Here is a 19,589-nt window from a genome sequence, read left to right as displayed (position 1 = left end):
CATTTCAGGAAAAAGAGAAAGATGTAACCAAACACATATCTGATGTAAAATAAAGATTCAATAAAGATTATGCACAGTTTGTGTACAGTTACATCACACTGGAGACTTGAGAGTTCATAATAACTCTCCATCTGCTGCCTGCGCTATAGCTTGAACTACATAAACAAGAATAAACTGTTGACCTGTTATGATACTGAATAGAGTATCAGCTAAGTTTCAGATCAGTGAAGTGTGCCAAGATGCATTATCCACTATTTATAGGACCATATGCTATTGGCTAATTGGTCACTGTATTTTAGCTTCTTCTTTTTTTAATGTATTATAAATGCTTCTGGCTATTACCAACCCCCAGCTTTAACCCTATGCAACACAACTATTCTGGCATCCTTAACCCAAGATGCTTTGAACTGTGCTATAAAGAAGAAATACTCGAGTGTGGTGTCAAATAAAATCCACTTTGATTCAAAGCCACAAAGTATAATTGTGTTACTACATCGCAAATCACTCTTATTTGTCAATGTTTATATTAATTGGTCCCAACAGAGAATCATCCTCCTTTATGTATAGACAGTAAACATCCCAGTTGGAGGAGCTCCAAGAAAATATGTGCTCGCTTTGCAAGTAGAAAAGCGCGGGGCTGGAGTTAAAGCAGGCTGCATTCCTCTTTATGTCTGACTCTCATCTTTGTCATCTGAGACCAAACCCCAGGAGGTTAAATCTTCTTCTGCACATCCTGCACTGCAGCTGAGCTCACTGTATAAGCTGATCACATTTTAGCATCATGTGACTTCTTCTGCCTCCTCAACGCACTTTGGTATGCATTTTTTAAATCTGATAAACCTCCAAAACATCAGTGTTATGACAAATATTTTGTGTTATATGTAAATTTAACAATATTTCTGCAGGTCTTATAGCTCATTTTCTTACTCCTTCAACTACTTGAATGGTTTATAATACATATTGTATTATTAGCTATATCATATAATATTATATGATATTATTCTGTATTATGAGAGATATGATATTATTCTCTATTATGAGAGATAGTATAACTGGCCTATCATATTGCTTCATAATGTATTATACAACTATTAGAATTATATGGAGAATGGAGGGGCAATGGACTGGTGTATGGGTGGGTATAGCTATATCTATATGTTATATCTGTTTCTGTTACTGTATTTGTTGCATGTGCTTTTTCTTTTTTTTATGTTGAACCTCCATGAAAACGAGATGACATTTTTTGTAATGGGATTGGATTTTTTTTTTCCTGCCCTCATGATCTCATTCTCCCATGAACTTTCCACCCACACCCAGTTTAGCCAACTTTTTTTTTTCACCCAACTATTTACCTTTGTCACTCTGCTTTTCTTTTCTCTTCTTTTCTTTCCTCTCTGCTTGACTTTGCTGCTGTCGGTGGAAGGGGGCAGAGTTTCACCGATAAATCTCAGTGAAGTCTGGGGAAACACCTCCCTCCGCTTTTGGGATGGGGCGGCGGACACAGAGTTGCAGACGGGACAGTTTCAACTTTTCTCCAGCACACCGCAGCGCTGTCCTGTCCTGTCCTGTCCGACCTGCCATGCGGGGACTTTAACTTATTTCGGATTGTGTGTTTTTTATTTTTTGGGTCTGGTGTCGCTCCTCAGCCATGGCTCCGTTTGGAAAAAACTTCCTGAAAGCTCGACTGAAAAACAGGTAATTTGATGAGAGCGCGATTATGAGTCCCTCTCTCTTCTCTCTCTCTCTGCCTCTGCGTGTGTGTGTGTGTGTGTGTGTGGAGCGTGCGTGCATGCGCGTGCGTGTGTTGTCTTTCAAGTGCGCAGCGCGGAGGAGGGAGGACGAGTGCACTGAAGGCAGCTGCATCAGAGCTGCACAGGAGGAAAAAAAAACAGGCTGAATTGTGACCTGTCCACTGTATCAACATGTTGGACAACCTGCAAACACACACACACACAGGGACACAAAAGAAAAGTGAAGGTAGCCTTAGTGGTGTTGGTAGTCTTACTGGTGTTGGTATGTTTTAGTAAGAAATAAGTTTGGACATTTACCAACTTATTGATCTATATATCTGTGTAGTTTAAAAACTTTAAATGCACAGTTGGACATGTGCACCAGATGGAAGAGTTGGCAATTTTCCAATTAGTCTGGACAGTGTGAGGAAGATGTACAGCTTCATAGCATTTTTTCCTCATTAACATCAATGTACACTGTGCTGTGCATCATCTCAGGAGGGGCTTTGACCTCCCTCCTGCTCTGTAATTACTACAAAGATGTTATATTTAATACCCGTTTCATCTGGGGCTCAGGAGTCAAAAGAACCTGAGGGAGATCCCTGTCATCAACATGCAACAGCAATTTCCTTAAGTGACTAACTTTGGCCTTTTGATGTACAGCTGGGATTCAGCCTCCGCTTTTAGAGGAGGGAAAAAAAAAAACAGGTGGGAAAATGAGATCCACTGAGACTCGGGCTATCCTCTGTTATCGGGGCAGAAGTTGTGTTTTTGTTTTGCACAGTTGGTAAACAGAGTTTGTCTCGTGGAGTATCTAGGTCACGATCCAAACCCTCTGTAGGGCGCAGGCAGGATTCGTGCTGCCAAAGAGCAGGATCAGGGAGGTTTTAGTTGTGGGTAAATAAGCACTTTCATTAGCTTTTACTCATTAAAAGAGCTACTTATTTACCACCAAACTCAGAGGAAATGAGTTTTGGATTAAGTTCAGAAATAAACCAGGCAACAATTCAGACTGTGGCACCAGCAGAATAATGGATATATTTTTCACATTACACACACAGAGCTGAGGTGAATTATCTTTGATGACTTCAAACAGTCTGTCTCCAGTTGGATGTCTTCATGTTGCGGAGTAATTACTATTGCCCGTACCTATAATTACCTCAAGTGTTTAAGATCTGTAGATAGATGTGTCAAACGCTCGATTTCAGAGACTTTTACTGACGCCGAGAGGCAGTGCACTGGGCTGGATGATGTTTGCTGAAGGATGACAGTGACGTGGAGCTGCAGTCAAGTGAAACGTCACAGACACTTTTTTTTGCAGACTTTTAGAATAAAACTGTTAACAAAAAAAGGGAGGGGAGGTGATATTGCATCTGAGTACATTTTTTTTTTTTTAGATTTTTACAAAAAGTGGCGTCCCCTTGTGTAACAGCACATACTGTAGAGGCCTGAAAGGGTTTGGAAATTAAACGGTTGCCAGTCAGTGGCATACGTGACCCAAGCAACGCAGCAGCGTCCACTTCACTTCCACTTAATCTTTCTCCGAGGCCACACTTACAGCACAACAGCATTGTGCACGACAGCCAATTAGCTTCACAAATTGTAAAAAAAAATAATAATAATAATAATAACAGAAATTAGCACGCCATGCAGGTCAGATCTCTAAATAAAGAAAAGAGACGCCAATTGTTACTGGAAGAAAAGCAAGTCATTTATTTTCAACTGAGCAAACACTTATTTGGTGATTCACAGGGCTGCTTCTCATGGGGGATGGGTGGGGGTGGGGTGGGGTGGGGCGGGGGGAAGAAAAATAAGAGGGGTGGGTGGTTTGACAGAGGAAGGGAGGAGAAGGGAAGGGGCGTGTTGTGTCTCTGCTCACAGATGCCTATCAGAGGAGTCATCACCACCCCACAGATCAACATATACAGATAGAAAAGTGATGTTATTTCCTCACCGATCCCTCATCCTCTTTCAGATAAGAGCCAGAGGAAGCATCTCCTGTCCTGGAGGCAGGATAGTCCCCCCACCCCCTCTCAACCCCCCACCCCTTTACAATCTGTGTATCTTACATCCACCAAAGAAACCACACAGAGAAAACACCATGCAGATAAAAAAAAAAACTGCACTTCGTTATAGCCACACGTTGTGTACGTTTACCGCATGGGAAACAATGCAAAATGTGATGCGATCGTGTCCTACAGCTCAGGTTTCTGTCATTCAGAGGGTTTGTCAGTGATATCTAACACATGCACAGTTTCCATGAGGACGCCTTTGTAAAGCAGAAAGCGGATTATCCACAGTAACAAAGAGAGATTTTTAAATATCAGGACAGTGATGTCAGTTTAGCTCAGTGATGTACAGTTTGTTTTCCCCCTAGATTCGCCTATATCACAGCACTTGTTAAATAGATTTTTATTTTGATCGCAATAGGCTACATGGTCCCCTGAAGATGAATCCTAATGACCTGTGATCCTCTGACTTTTCTTTTAGTGGCAAAATGATGTGAACTTCATAATCTCAGGATGAACTGTCACGATTTTAGCAACTCGTTAACATTGTGGTGACATTGAGACTATAGCCTACTGCCCTTTGTGTCATGTTTACTGTACATACAGTACGTCTTTTCTTGTTTTTTTTTAACAAATATTTCTTTTTTTATTGCTTTATATTTATAATCTGTGCTCTTTATTCCATCTACTGCTGCAATGTTGGAAATGTTTCCATTGTGGGAGTAAAGGAATATCTTAGCTTATCTTAGCTTATGTTTAACAATAAGTGCTAATTAGCATGCTCAAACACAAAGGCAACCATCTGCTAAACATGAGCATGGTAGCATAGTCACTGTGAGCATGTTAGCGTGCTGAGGTTCGCACCATTAACCTGGCTGAGTGTTAAAACCAATACAACCTGAACTGAAAGGTTGAATAAAAACATTGAATAAGTTGGTTGCATCTCTGTGAGCCAACCACTTTTTTTTGGGCAGGGACCAGGAACGATTTTCAGTATAAACATGTTTGACTTCACTTATCTGCTGATTTCACATCAGCTGACGCACTGTTTGTGTTTCAGTTGTAAGAGCAGCCCTATAATTTCCTCACCTCCACCAGTCTAATCAGGCTATGATCAAACTTTTCAAGAAAAAAAGAAAGATTTAAGAAAGCGTTGACAGCAGAGGCTGCGAGGAAGTATTTGTTGCATTGTTGCACAGCTTTGTTCCAGTTATCTGCATCACCCTATCATATCACTATTGATCTGAGAAAACACGCTGGAGCGCCATAATGCTGTTGTTTGTTATGACTTGCTCGAACCACCAGCATGTGGTCCTCTGTGGTAACTTGTAGCTTGCAAATTTATGACACAAGAGGGAATTGTTAATGTCTGCAGGCTTGTCATTATCAGTATTAAAATGGAAGAGAGCCACACCACCACGGTGGAGCTGTAACGTAATCGTCCAACGCAGAAACTTGTACTGAAATTCGGATCATTCGAATGTGGTTTCCTCCCCACATGTCTGATGTCTCCTTGGTATTGCAGCTCTTAGGTTCAGGACTAGGTCAAGCAGGTCTGCTCAAGTTTCCTGGGTTCACTCAGGTGTGAAACGATCATGTGTTATCCACTGCACAACATCCATCCGCAGCGTGACAAGAACTTTATATTCTGATGTTTCTATTAGTCGTCCTGGAATTCCTCTGGCGCCTTTCCAATCACAAGGTTCGCCACGATATCGGCGTCAGCCCGAGTCGTTTATCACCCAAAAAGCTATGACCTATGAGGGCACCCTCATTTGTTGCGTCTGGCACCACAGCTTAATCCCAAGCTATGAATATCGAATGGCACCCAAAGTGACAGCCCTTATGAATGTATTAGCTGCGATGTAATCAACCCAATGGTGCGTGCGTTATTTGTGTCTGTCCTGGCAGGGAGGCGAGGCGAACTCGAGGGGGTTTAGCGGTTTTGGCACTCACAAACACAGATACCGTCATTCTCATCAAAGTGTTAGTCTTTGAGAAAACAACATGTCTCCTGACAGTTTTGTGAACTTCTAGTGAAAAGGTTTTGTGGTCTAAAAGGAATTTGGCCTTCGGTCTAGAAAGAGAAATCTTCCTCTCAGTGTCTTTTAATTTGTCTCGTTGGCCATTATGTGAATCATTGATCCACTGCAGAGGTACGAAGGCTTGAAGAAGAAGTGCTGCTGTTTGTTATTTCTTGATAGACCTGTCTTTCAGCCTCTTTTTGTTCTGTTTGTATTCATTTATAACTACAATTTTACAAAAAAAAAAAAAAACGCTTCAAGCCTCTGAAAAGTAAACATGATATAACAGGTAGGTGGTGGCTGTGGCCCGTGATCTTCTGCACCTTTTGTTTTAATAACCCCGCCTCTCCCTTCCCCCAAAAGTGAGATTCAGATGATGGTGCAGTACTGTAGCTATAGCATCAACCCATTTCCTGCAAGTGAGGCATTCAGGGACCATCTGTCTGGAAGTTCAAGAGGTTTCACCACAGTAGCCAAGTACAAAGTCAAGTAGTAAGGCCTCGCATTCAAAACAGGCCAGAAGGTCAATCCACAATGATCTCTTAGGGAGTTGGCATAAGTTAGCCACCCCGCTACTGTAAATTCAAGCTATCCAAAGTAGCCCATAGCAACAATGCCAAGATATTTGGCCTGCTGGCTGTCCAATATCATAATTACCACAACTACGAATGAATGCAGTAAGAATGTTTGAGGCAATGTGAGTTCATTTTTAGTTGAAATATTGACATAATTGTCACAAAAGCCACTGAGAAAACACATTTTGAACCCTGCCAGACATTGTTTAAAGGTCTTACTCCAAACAGTTTGTTAACGCTTCTCACAGTCAGATTTGTCAACACGTTCCTCACATTAGAGTGCAGCTGAAAACAGACCGCAGTGGCCAGTGGTATACGGAGTCCATTTGTTCCCCCCTTCCTCCCTCTGTCCATTGAAGTGGTGGTGGCAGGATGTGGCCTGAGCATTGGTGATTTCAACCCAGGACAAATACAGGTGTTTCCCAGCGGCTTTTTTGCTGTACCCTCTCTTCCTGTCCAGCTGAGGGGCTTGGGTCACCCTCACTGTAAAAACCCCAATTGTCTGGAGGCCTTTTGTTTGTTCACCTGCAAGTTCTGATACGACCATGGACACATGTCCCTCACATGCTTTAGTCAGGCCAGTGTTAGTGCTCAAAGTAAATGTTTGTGTTTCGTGCTATTTTTGTGTTATTTGTATATTTGCAATGTACTGTAGGCCTACAGTATGTATGTGTATGTATCCATTCATTGCAGTGCAGTTTCCTCCACAATTTTTCCACTGGCGAGAGAAGTTTGTCTTGTATCAATCAAGATTGTCCTTAATTGAACAACTTTATATATCATTAGGTAGTTAAATTCATAAACCTCAATCTGTAATGTGTTGTAACTATTTACTACAGCTCTTAGATAAAAAGTAGTGGATATATGGCCCTCTAAATTAGCATAAAATGAAGATACTGATGCATCTGAGTAAATCTGCTTTGCTCATACGTCACTGCATGTTGCATGTGTCCACACTGTAGTTACACCTGAATTTACCCAATAACCTCTTCAGGTTGCTTTTCTGATGATGCAAAACAACCCACACAGAACTAGAGAATATATTATAAGCTGTACAAACACATTTTTGTTTTGCAGGGCTGTTGCATTAGATTGCAGTACATCACAGGTGTGGTCCACCCACCCACTGTCTCACTGTCTTCTGTCCCATACATGGCAGTGCAGCGTTCGTTCATGGGGTTTCCTGAGTAGGTGGTATTGTAGCTAGGTGGAAACTCTTTGAGGTCAAAGTCGTCATGGTTGTCGTCTGTGAATGCCCGGAGGCGTGCTGGATTTGTTTGGTCTGCGCATAGCTCAGGTATTTGCTTTGCCCCGCTCGTCTCCAAGGGTCTCCGTAACCATTAACCAGCCTCTCGCATTGTTGCATACGTATCGCATTCCTGACACCTTATTCACCTGCAGTTAACACAATGATTCAGTTGTATGTGTGTTTTTGTCCCATGTGGGAACCAAAACACAGCAATAGTTGGTAAATAAAAAAAGGGAGACAAGTTATTAGGTAATTTTGGAAAATACTTAGTATCTGAGTTACTTGTTTCAGCACGCGAGATTGTATCTGTATCATCGTCATAGGATGTGTTGTTTTTTTTTGTCCACCCTCCCTCATGATGATCAGTGATTAATATGGGCTGCAATACACCAAGGTTATCTGTACAGATAATGGCACAACAGATACAAGATGCAAGGTTCAGATCTGAAGCCACTGCACAAACAGGGACAACCTCTAATTTCACACACACACATGCACACACACACACAGTGTTTGATTTCATTTCCAGGTAAACATACTGCACAATCAATTCCATCAATGCCAGCCTCGCTGTATGAAATACAAACAAAACAAAACAAAAATCTGTAAACCTCATGGTTCCTGTCCACTTATCTGGAGATAGTGTGTCTCTCGCTGAGCTGCAACTGAACTCCCCCGGTGATGTCATCAGTTTGCTATGTGAAATCAGGTTTGTGGAGGTACTGTTGACGAAACCTGGCATCAACTAGTCAATTATACAGATTTATTGCTGTTAACATTTTAATTAAGTATTGCTTATTTGGTTGCAAAACCACACACTCAAATTCCTTCAACCCACAAAAGAAAAAAAGAAAGAAAGAGTCTCAGAGTTCAGTGTGAGTGTCAGGGGAGGAGCTCCAGTTTGTTTTCTCTCAGCAAAGTTCAATGTGAAATCTTTCTTTTGGTTTCTTTGAGATGAAACTGTAATTACTAAAGGTAATTATGTCATTTCTTCTCAGAGTGGGGCTGTAACTTAAAATTTAAAACTTGGCAGTCAGCTCCAGTACATCAGCGCTAACCTAATTAATTACGAATTGTTGGATAATCCCAATATGTTATCTTTGATATAAATAATAACATGATAGATCATTCTTTATCTCGAAATCAAATTGAAATGTCTGGCTAATGTTATCTGCTTATTTGATTACTTGTTCATGTTGTTGGATGTCTGCATTGCCAGTGCCTATCATCTGATGACTGGATATTAGGTCCTGGATATTACCGGTGGTCCATTAAGCGCGTAAAAAATGGATACCGTCGGCCCATCAGAGGTCAATTTTTGCACAAGTTTTACGGCCCAGATGAAAAGGTAATGAGGGCCTTGGGGTTAAATAGCTCAGAACCGGACCATTAAGTGATCATCTCTGATGAGTAAGACGATGAGCAACAGTCTAATTGAATCAAGCCAGGGAGCACAAAATGAGCGAATGTAGTTTTCTGCCCATTGACCTAATGGAAAACCATCAAAGTAGGATCTATATGAGAAAAAAATACCACCGAGAATAGTGAGGGACTTCAAAAAAGTGTGAGTGGAGAGAGAGTGTGTGTGTGTGTGTGTGTGTGTTGTGCTTCAAACAGTAGCTGTGGAGCTGCTGCTCTCAGAGCATCTGAAGTATCTGAACACAACAAAAAATACATTTGATTTTTCGAGTGATGAAGTAATGTCCGTCGTTTAAGTTTGACTTGGGACCTTAATTGCTAATTTTCCTCATAGATTCCCTCCTTTCCCTTCCCTCTGCTGTCAACCATGAAACCATGACGGGAAATGGCTTAGAGCCTGCAGACACAATGTTAAGAGGATTTATTCTCTCGAGACTCTCAGTATCAAGACCAAATCAAACCAGTAGATGTTGATACTGTATATTTCACTGGTTAAGTGAAACATTTAAGATAAATGATCTGGGTTTTATCATCTGGGGACCATGAAAAGTTGCACAAACAAACTTCATGTAACGCATTCTGTAGTTTTAGGTTATTTCTGTCTGTAGACCGACTCTTTAGCATTCACAGGGAGAAATATGATTATTATGTTTCATTGATTGTCTGCTTTAGAAACCAGGTTGGCTTCAAGGTATGAGCTTGGACTCACTGACACACATCGATTAAACCCCAGAACTTGATTTTACCGGTCTTGTACAGTTTCAGCGGCTGTTGGATTTACTTGGTATCGGAAAATGTTGAGACAGGCCAAGCAGACCGGGGCTAGCTGGCTAACATGCTAACTTAAGGATGTGGTGGTTAGTAAAGGACTCCAGTTTGATGCTGCAGTCAAAGAGAGAATAAACAAGAGTCTGGTCATATCACTTGTGGATTGTTGATGTTGAGTTTTTTTTTTTCTGTCTCTTTCATAGGACAAAAGATGCAGAGCCTGTGGCAGGAAAGGAGATTCAGGTGACTGTCTGCAACGAGGAGAAGGCTGTCTGCGGAGTAACGAAGCACACGACTTGTGCAGATATGATTCAGGCTTTACTGGAGGATCACAAGTCGATCCCGGAGAGCAAGCGGCTCCTGCACGGGGAGCCCAAAGACTTCTGTCTGGTCGAGCGCTGGAAGGGTTTTGAGAGAGCTTTGCCTCCGCTCACCAGGATCCTGAGGCTGTGGTACGCCTGGGGCGACCAGAGACCCTTCATCCAGTTCATTCTCGTCAAAACCAGCGATTTCGTGCCTCAGCCGACCAAGAAGGCCGCAAAGTCCAAGGGGGCCAAGCCGAAGCGGTGGGAGCACGGCCGGGCGCACCACTCCCAGTCTCTGCCCGCGGAGAAGCAGAAGCGCATGGTGAAGAAAGCGTTCAGGAAGCTGGAGAAGCTTCACAACGAGAGCAAGAACTCGCCGGGCGCCGAGGAGATCGAGCGGATGGTGCAGCTTATCCTGAACCAGGACCACACCATCCGGGAGCAGATCCACCGCATGAGGGAGCTGGACGTGGAGATCGAGCAGGTCGAAGTCCAGGGCCAGAAGGAAGCCGAGTGCGAGAGTCCGCTGGCTCAGGCCGGCGCTCAGAGTCTGTCGGCGCACACCGAGCAGCAGCTGCTGGAGTACCTGTACACCGGAGACGGGATCGAACAGCTGGAGCTGCAGGTTCAGAGACACCGGGAGCTCATCCTGCAGCTGTCCAGGGACATCGACACCGAGCTGGGGAGGGCCAACTTCCCACAAGACAGGGACAGCGAGCAGGAAGGAGCAGCAGCAGCAGCAGCGGCGTACTGGATCGCCTCCGACACGGACGAGTCGTTCTACGCCGCCGAGCTCATGAGGCTGCAGGACGAACTGCAGCACAGCCTCTTCACCGGCGTGTCCCTCCACAACCAGGCTGCAGAGATGGACAAGCAGCTCAAGTTCTTCGACTCCACGCTGCTCTCCAAGGACCAGGAGTGCTGGCAGCTGGCTTCTCAGCTCAGCTCGCTGCAGATCGGGGACGCCGCCGCCGCCACGGAGGAAACGTCCAGTCCTCTGCCTCTGAAGAGCGAGACTCAGTGCGGCGTCTCCTCACAGACAGTGAAACTCAAACACAGCCTGTCCCCTCTAGATATTACAGACACAGACTCAGACACTGGGATTAGCTCCACACACAGCCAGGACTCGCTGTCACCGTGTCTGGACTTCCCTCCCCCGCTGGATACGGACGTTTGAACAGCTCAGCTGACCCAGCATTTTAATGTTGTGTGTGCTCTAAACCCCAGTTTGTGCCTCTCAGGTCTTATCATCATCCATTTGTCTGAGAGATTATGAGCCAAGAAGGTAATTTGAAACAAAAAGTTGCAGGCAAACAAAAAATTAAAGTATTTAAGCCAAATGTTTTGCAACTTTTCTTCACCATACAATATGAATCTCCCTATGACTCACTATATGACATTAATGTCCATGGACGACTACAAAGGCTCCAGCTGCTCCAGACAGACCAGATTTATTTATAATAACAAATATTAACTCAGCTCTCCATCTGCGTCATAGCAGAGTGTAATTAAGGCCTGGATCAATAATAATAATAATCATCTGTATTATTATGGACATATTTTATTAATATCTGGCACTTTATTTAAAGAAAACAGCTCAATAGATTGATCACTAATGTCAATTGACATTTAAGAATGTGCTTACGTAAACACAGGTATATTAAACACCATCCATTCATTATAAATTTCCAGGTTGTATTTCATATTTGATATTGTTTCCTGTGTCTGGATTTGTCTCTAAACATTTTTTGGGGAAGTGGTTTGGCTCCGGAAATACTAAATATTGTTAAACAACACTTTTACAGCACAAAGATGTTTATACCTGAGACTCAGACGTAATGATAAAACATGGACGGCACAAACTGGAGGAATGCATCTCCCTCAATTACTGTCTCTCACTGTCAGATCACCCACTTTTTTTTTTTTAAATGTACATTTCTGCACCCATCAACGAAGCACAGATGTGTTAATGTAGACTTTTAGGCAGGTTAAGGGCTTTTTAAAATCCCTGTCACAGTCCTGTTTGTGTTAGAAAGAAAAAAAAAGTGAATGTATGTTTAAGGCCCCCCTTTTGTTCAAGTTCTCACTTTATTTATGAAGCTGCACTTCTTAATACACATATATTAACAATGTTTTATATTAAAACAAATAGCTGACTGGTTTGGATGTAGAATGTGTTAAATGAATCGTAAACATTCCTCTCGACTACACTGTAAATACGCTGCTATATCTACTGTAAATGATCCTTCTTATGGCACAGGCACAAACTTTAAAAAGAAAAAAAGAAAAACATAATTTGATAAAGCAAATGAGAAAATATTTATTTATCATGAAATTGTATATTTTTTTTGCAGATTATTGTTTCTCTTCCTCCGTCTCTCAGGCTAACGTCGATCTCATCAAACACAGTCAGGATCAGAATAACAAGACATCTGGGTTGAAAATGTGTCAAATCCTGCTTAGATATGAAAAATTTAAGTGTATATTTCAACTTTCATAATAAAGACTAATACTGTAAATATCAAAGAGTGATCACTGTTGTTGAGAGTGGTCTAGAGGAGGATGTTGATGGGAATAAAAAGCTCAGATTGGAACTGCACTGCACCAAAACACCAAGAAACAGGAGATATTGCTGGGATTATTGATCATATGATCAGATATGGACATCGTTTTTTTTTTTAATTCACCTGCCCAGGGACTACGGATGGAAAGTAGTTAGTAAGCTAAATCCGGTACAAGGCATCTCTTCTCATTTCGAGACTAATGTTATTTCGTACATTGTCCCTGATACAAATAAACTTATTAAACTAAACTAAATTAATGATCTTCTACAGTATAACGCAGTGATGGGACCACATATGGGAATCATAGTTTGAAATACCTGGACGTGACTACATCTTTGAGGAATCTGTAAAAATTCAACTCCAGACTCCAAAGCTCTGAGTCACCACACACACACAAACACACACACATAGAGAGAGAGATGACACAGCCACCTCCGAGCTGCCGTCCTCTCTCTGCACCATATAATGAGACAAGATGGTCGCCAAGGCAGGCACAAAAACAACCAGAGCGAGCACTCTCCTCTTGTCAAGGTACTGCTGACAGACTAACACTTTGTACTCGGGGCAGAGCGGGGCTGGCTGCTTAGAAAAAAAAGCAAGGGGATATCTATTTCACACACTAATTGCTCAACCCCCCCGCCCCCCTTCCCACCACCTCACTCACTCACTCACTCCCTCCCTCCCTCCCTCCTTCACTGCTTCAAGCCACTAAGTAACTCCACCAAGCATGAAAGGCCGAGAGATCTTACAATGTGAACAATCTTTGCACTGGCGCCTCACACTTGTGGATGGAACAGGGGCTTATTATGGCTCCTGCAGCCATGTTCAGCAGCCAGGCATTAAACTGGAACAACAGGGAGGGGGGCATTTATATACTAATGCATATTTAACCAGTTGGAGGAAATTACTTGGATTTTGCACTTTAAAAAGTTGGATGCTTAATATTTCACGCTCATGTTGCAGGGATGTGTTTAACAGCGTCTTTTAAAAAAGTATCCAGAGGTCACTTCTCTGGAGAAACCACAGGCAAAAAGAAATTTCTTTCTATTCATTATTTACTGCCATTTGAGAGCAGCGGGCGGCTCAGCACGTCCGTCAATAAAATAATGAGGTGAACCGGGTTTTGTTTGTTAAAAGCTTCCCTGTGCTCCTCCTTCCCCCGACCTGCCGAGAATACAAATTAACTTTTTAAAACTACTGTATCTACCTCTAAACAAAAAGGATACGCTCAAGATGGTGGAAAAAAAAACTGGTCACAGGAAAATATATGTACACGTATAGAGAGTTGGAGAGTTGTCTGAAGGCCGCTCAGGCAGTGAAAGAAGTTTTAACAAAGCACAGGGTATAAATTTCCAAAGTCTTGGCAGAATGTAAAAAGGCTTAGAAACCGTTCTTAAGGCAGAACAATGAAACTCTGCACTTCAGAGTTGGAGAGTCTTTGGAGGAGTCTGGAGCAAAGAATGAAAACTTCTTCTTCTTCATCCCCTACAGTAACAAACAGCCTTTTTTTTTTTACGATATCACTCCTATCATTAAAACTAAAAAATGTTTTGTGACTTCACTTCCTGGTTTGGGGGAAGCTGCAGATCCAGCTGATGTTTACGTCTTTCTCTGAGCCACACCAGCTCTCAACAGTGTGTGTGTGAGTGTGTGTCCCAACAACAGTAATTATATGGACCAAAATGACAATTAGGCTGACTGCAAACCTGTGTTTGTTCAGCCCTCCCAGTTATAACCACTGGGCAGCTGGAGGAAAACAGTATTTGTTGTTAATGTTCAGCTCTGAAGCTGCAGCTGATAATATACGAGTAAAAAAAAAGAAGATTTAAAACATGATGCATGTTTGTATCTGTGTCCTTTTCTCTCCCTGGGTTTTTATCTTTGAGCTCAGACATGTTGAAGACTCAGGAGAGGACATGAAGGAGGCTGAACATGAATTTAGGGCTTGTTCATACGATCTAGTTTGATTTTTTTGACAGTCTGAACAGTGAAAAACCACATAAGATCCAGATTTTTAAGTTAAATCTGATTCAAACCACACATAGATGGGGTTTCAAATGTGATTCTGATCGGATTTGTACAGATTCATTTCAATGTGAACGTCTCCATCTCTCAAATTTCGACGCAGCCATCGCTGCACCAACCCTGTGCCACACTGTGATTCCAGTGGATGATGGCAGCGTGAAAAGCAGCACAACTCAGCAGTCGCCTCGTTTGCTGTCGACTTCTTTATTTTTTTATTAGCAGACTATTTGCACTGCAGCTCCACATGATTTGAGACAGAAACAAGCACAGTTCACTTTCATCTGTTACCGTACGCTTGTTTGTGGACAAGATAAAGCAATACGAACACATGTAGATCGGATCTTTTTTTTTTTTTTATTAACACAGATACATACACATACATCCTTATACCCACACAAACATATTCTAAATAATAATAATAGTACTATGAAGAAAAGGATTTGGGCTCCAGTGTGAACAAGGCCTTAGAGCCTGTTGTGTTTGATCTGTGTAGCTTTCACCATCAATAACAACACTGCACTAACATGTCAACATTAGACTGCACACTGCACTGATAAAAACTATGGATGTTATGTCTCAGACCGACTGGTGGCTCTAATTATGGTTAATTGATCGATGTATTTACAGAGATGTTTATCATCAAAGGCTTCCTGTGAGTAGATTACTGTACCAGTTTGCTTCACTTTTTTTCCCCTTCCACTCCACTTCTTCACTCTCAGGTTAAAAAAAAAGCACATTTAACACCTAAGATTGCATTTTCCCAACATGCAACATTTGGCTCCAGCATTTTAATACTGTAAAGGAAAAATCTAGCAAATCTCATTTTAAAGTCCTGAAAGGCAATTTGCGAGCTTTTGATTAGTGAGGAAAGCTCCATTAGCCTGTGTGATGCCTGCTGCGCTATTCTGAGATTCAAACTGAGACCTCGTTTGTTTCATGAGACGCTCTTTTAACCAGCGATGACAGCGCATGAATGAAACACATTTTCGGTGACGCAAAAGCTGAAATCACTGACCCCACTGTTTGTTAAAAGTTTCAAGGCAAAGGGATATATACGTGTACTGTAATGTGTTGAGCCGTCGATGCTCAGCAGCTTGTCGTCGTGCAGTCACATGTTTGTTTTTTTTCCAAGAAGCCTGCAAACAGTTTGTCATTTGCCTTCACACGTTTCACTTTCTCGTGTTGGGCATGTGCCAAAGCTCAGCAGTGCAGTGTGCAGTTCGTCTCTGCTCGGTGGCGTTCCCACAACACACCCCGACACTCAACTGCCGCGAGCAGAATTATTATTAACAAAAAACAATCTTTACACTGTACAATAAAATGCATTCAAATGTATGTGTCACATTTTTTACGATCGGTCACGTCGTCCCATCAATCAATTCTGCAGCAGTCACATCTGGGTTAAGGTTGGACGAGTCAGGACTCATCAGAAACTAGTTCAAGGGCCTTGGGCTTAATTTCCCCCAATCAAAGCACATTTGGAGCGGCACCCCAGCCAAGAGCATGAATCATTTGATAAAAGAGCCCAAGGAGAAATAAACTGTCCCCGCTGCCAGGGAAGACACGAGAGGGAAAATTGACAGTTGGTTATGATGTGTGTGGGTGTGGGCGTGTAGGCGTTTGTGTGTGTGTGGGTTTATGTGCAGCAGACGGTGGGAGACCTGTTGGCTGCAAGTTTTTAAGATGGGAAATTTTCTGGTAATATGATCTTAGGTTGTGTGGTTGCTTATATCGGTGGAGACAGCATAATGTGTTCACCAATTAAAACTAAATTCAGTATCAAAATGAAAGGCTTATGCACACACATATATATACACACACACACGCACACACACTTCAAATGCTGCCTTTCATCCTCTCGCCTCCTCCAGCTCCTGTAAACACATTTTACTTTGGCATGGATGTTAATTTCCCTCTTTATTAGCGCTGCTGTCCTGGATAAGGCTGTTTGCTCTCCTACAGGTGTTCTCTGATGCTCCTCGCTCCTCCGCCACACAGCCTTTCATTACGAGAAGGTGGAGACACTTGTCGCCAGACAGACGACGGAGGCAGAAGATCTACGTCTGCTCTGACAGAAACACAGCGGAGGAGGAAGAAACTGAGGCAGAGACCGGATGTTTGAAGGTCTGTGTTGTTTTATTGACTGATAAATAACTTTATATTAATGTCCAGTGAAAACTGAAAGTGGACTTTTACCTCCTCACTCATCACTGTCTTAACAAAGTTTTGGAAACACGTCACATAATTTATATGGATCTCTCTTGATGGGTCCATCTCCTGCAGTGTTATAGGTTGATCTTTAAAGGTCACTCTGTGTTTTCACAATTTTAGGTGGGACATTTGACCAGCTCACATTAATAATAAATGCTAAGGCCATCACTGCAAAAATAATCATGTATTGTTCCAGGGGCACCAGGGTGAAGCACAGGGGAAAAAACACAAGATACATGAAGATATTAAAAGATCAAGGAACAACAAGAACACGTTTAAAGAATAACTAAACAAGTTTAAACTTTAAAGAAAAAGTTAAGTAATGAATTTCATGCCTAGCCTACTGTATGTATTTGCAATTAAAAAAAAAAGAAAGAGAGCAGATTTCAGGTAACACACTCAAAGAAATTAAATCCTTCAAGTGTTGGATGGTGGGTTCAGGTGGGCGGGGCTTGGTGACTGCTTTGTTGTGACATCACAAAGTGACAGGAAGTCCTGACGGCAGGTTTTAAGGCTCAGTTTCTGAATACAGGTTGTGTGCATTTCTCTGTGGACTGAGGCTTTGACACTTTCACAGTATTAATATAGAACCTAGAGCTGCTTTATAATCACACTACACATGGACATCTACCTTTATACTGTATGGAGCTTTAACACAAACATCTACCTTTATACTGTATAGAGCTTTAACACAAACATCTACCTTTATACTGTATGGAGCTTTAATACAAACATCTACCTATATACTGTATGGAGCTTTAACACAAACATCTACCTTTATACTGTATGGAGCTTTAACACAAACATCTACCTTTATACTGTATGGAGCTTTAACATAAACATCTACCTTTATACGGTATGAGACCTTTAACACAAACATCTACCTTTATACTGTATGGAGCTTTAACACAAACATCTACCTTTATACTGTATGGAGCTTTAATACAAACATCTACCTATATACTGTATGGAGCTTTAACACAAACATCTACCTTTATACTGTATGGAGCTTTAATACAAACATCTACCTTTATACTGTATGGAGCTTTAATACAAACATCTACCTATATACTGTATGGAGCTTTAACACAAACATCTACCTTTATACTGTATGGAGCTTTAATACAAACATCTACCTTTATACTGTATGGAGCTTTAATACAAACATCTACCTTTATACTGTATGGAGCTTTAACACAAACATCTACCTTTATACTGTATGGAGCTTTAACACAAACATCTACCTTTATACTGTATGGAGCTTTAATACAAACATCTACCTATATACTGTATGGAGCTTTAACACAAACATCTGCCTTTATACTGTATGGAGCTTTAACACAAACATCTACCTTTATACTGTATGGAGCTTTAACATAAACATCTACCTTTATACGGTATGAGACCTTTAACACAAACATCTACCTTTATACTGTATGGAGCTTTAACACAAACATCTACCTTTATACTGTATACTGTATGGAGCTTTAACACAAACATCTACCTTTATACTGTATGGAGCTTTAACACAAACATCTACCTTTATACTGTATGGCGCTTTAATACAAACATCTACCTTTATACTGTATGGAGCTTTAATACAAACATCTACCTATATACTGTTTGGAGCTTTAACACAAACATCTACCTTTATACTGTATGGAGCTTTAACACAAACATCTACCTTTATACTGTATGGAGCTTTAATACAAACATCTACCTTTATACTGTATGGAGCTTTAACATAAACATCTACCTTTATACGGTATGAGACCTTTACTGCTGACGGATTTTGGAGGCTGGGGTTCGAAAGACATACTGTAGGGATTCAGCAAGAAGAAAAGGTCTAACTTGAAATATGCATGATGAATGTTAGTGTAGTGTAAGACCTATTGTTTTCAGAGGGATAAAGTTCAGGAGGCCTTGACCTCTCCTGTTTTAAACATTGACCTTTGTATCTGACTAGATAGGCTGGAATGATCACAAAAGACCCATTAAAAAAAATCCATTTCAACTTTAACACTTTTATGTTTCTTCAGCCCAAAACAGAAAGAGTGAGACAATCTTGTTGGATAAAGCAGGGACATGAAATCGAAAACGATGCTGGACATGAAATGATTCATACAGCAGTTTACATATAATCCAACCTCTTTTACATTCTCATGAAACACAATCCATTTCCTCCTCTGCAGGCTGCATGAAGATGACGGATGATGATGGTATTCGAGCGTTGCTTGTCCATGAGGACGGCGAGGGGACTGGGGGGGGGGTTTGTTGCCTCCCACCTCCCTGATTGCCTGACTGTGGTACTCTGATTAGCTGCTTAAGTAAACATGGAATTCATTTACGTGGCTTCACCTCTTCAGAAACCTGCAGCACGACCTTCGTACTCCACAATTCTTCCGCGGTTACTCTTTGTTTCTCATCCCTCCCTCTCTCTAGTGTGCCGTTCCTGATTAGGCCCATTTTCATGTTGTTTTTTTTGTTTTTTTTCCTTTCCACAGTGTGTACTCGTGTGGAGAGTCGTGACCTGGTCGTGTCGAGAGAAGATGTTAAACCCAGCAGGTGGGGGTCACGATCCAACACCTGTATCAGCAGCAGGTGCATACATACAGATACAGATTACACACATAAAACCTGCATGTGCTTTCCCGCTGATGCGTATTTCTGTGACGTGAATTCTTCAACTCTGGCTGAAATTGGATTTTCA

General features: G+C 41.7%; 1 protein-coding gene across 1 annotated transcript; it reads left to right on the top strand.

Moving 5' to 3' along the window:
* The first annotated feature begins 1,493 nt into the window (after positions 1 to 1,493).
* rassf9 (Ras association domain family member 9) lies at positions 1,494 to 11,282 on the top strand. Its single transcript, XM_085780126.1, has 2 exons — positions 1,494 to 1,695; positions 9,978 to 11,282. The coding sequence occupies exons 1-2, from the start codon at positions 1,649 to 1,651 to the stop codon at positions 11,254 to 11,256; spliced, it is 1,326 nt and encodes a 441-aa protein (XP_085636252.1). The 5' UTR covers positions 1,494 to 1,648; the 3' UTR covers positions 11,257 to 11,282.
* Positions 11,283 to 19,589: the final 8,307 nt, after the last annotated feature.

This window comes from Trachurus japonicus, chromosome 6 (assembly GCF_045865225.1).
Source record: "Trachurus japonicus isolate A0001 chromosome 6, Traja_1.0".
NCBI lineage: Eukaryota > Metazoa > Chordata > Actinopteri > Carangiformes > Carangidae > Trachurus > Trachurus japonicus.
The sequence above is the reverse complement of the archived record's forward strand: the minus strand, read 5'-3'. Positions and strand labels throughout refer to the sequence as shown.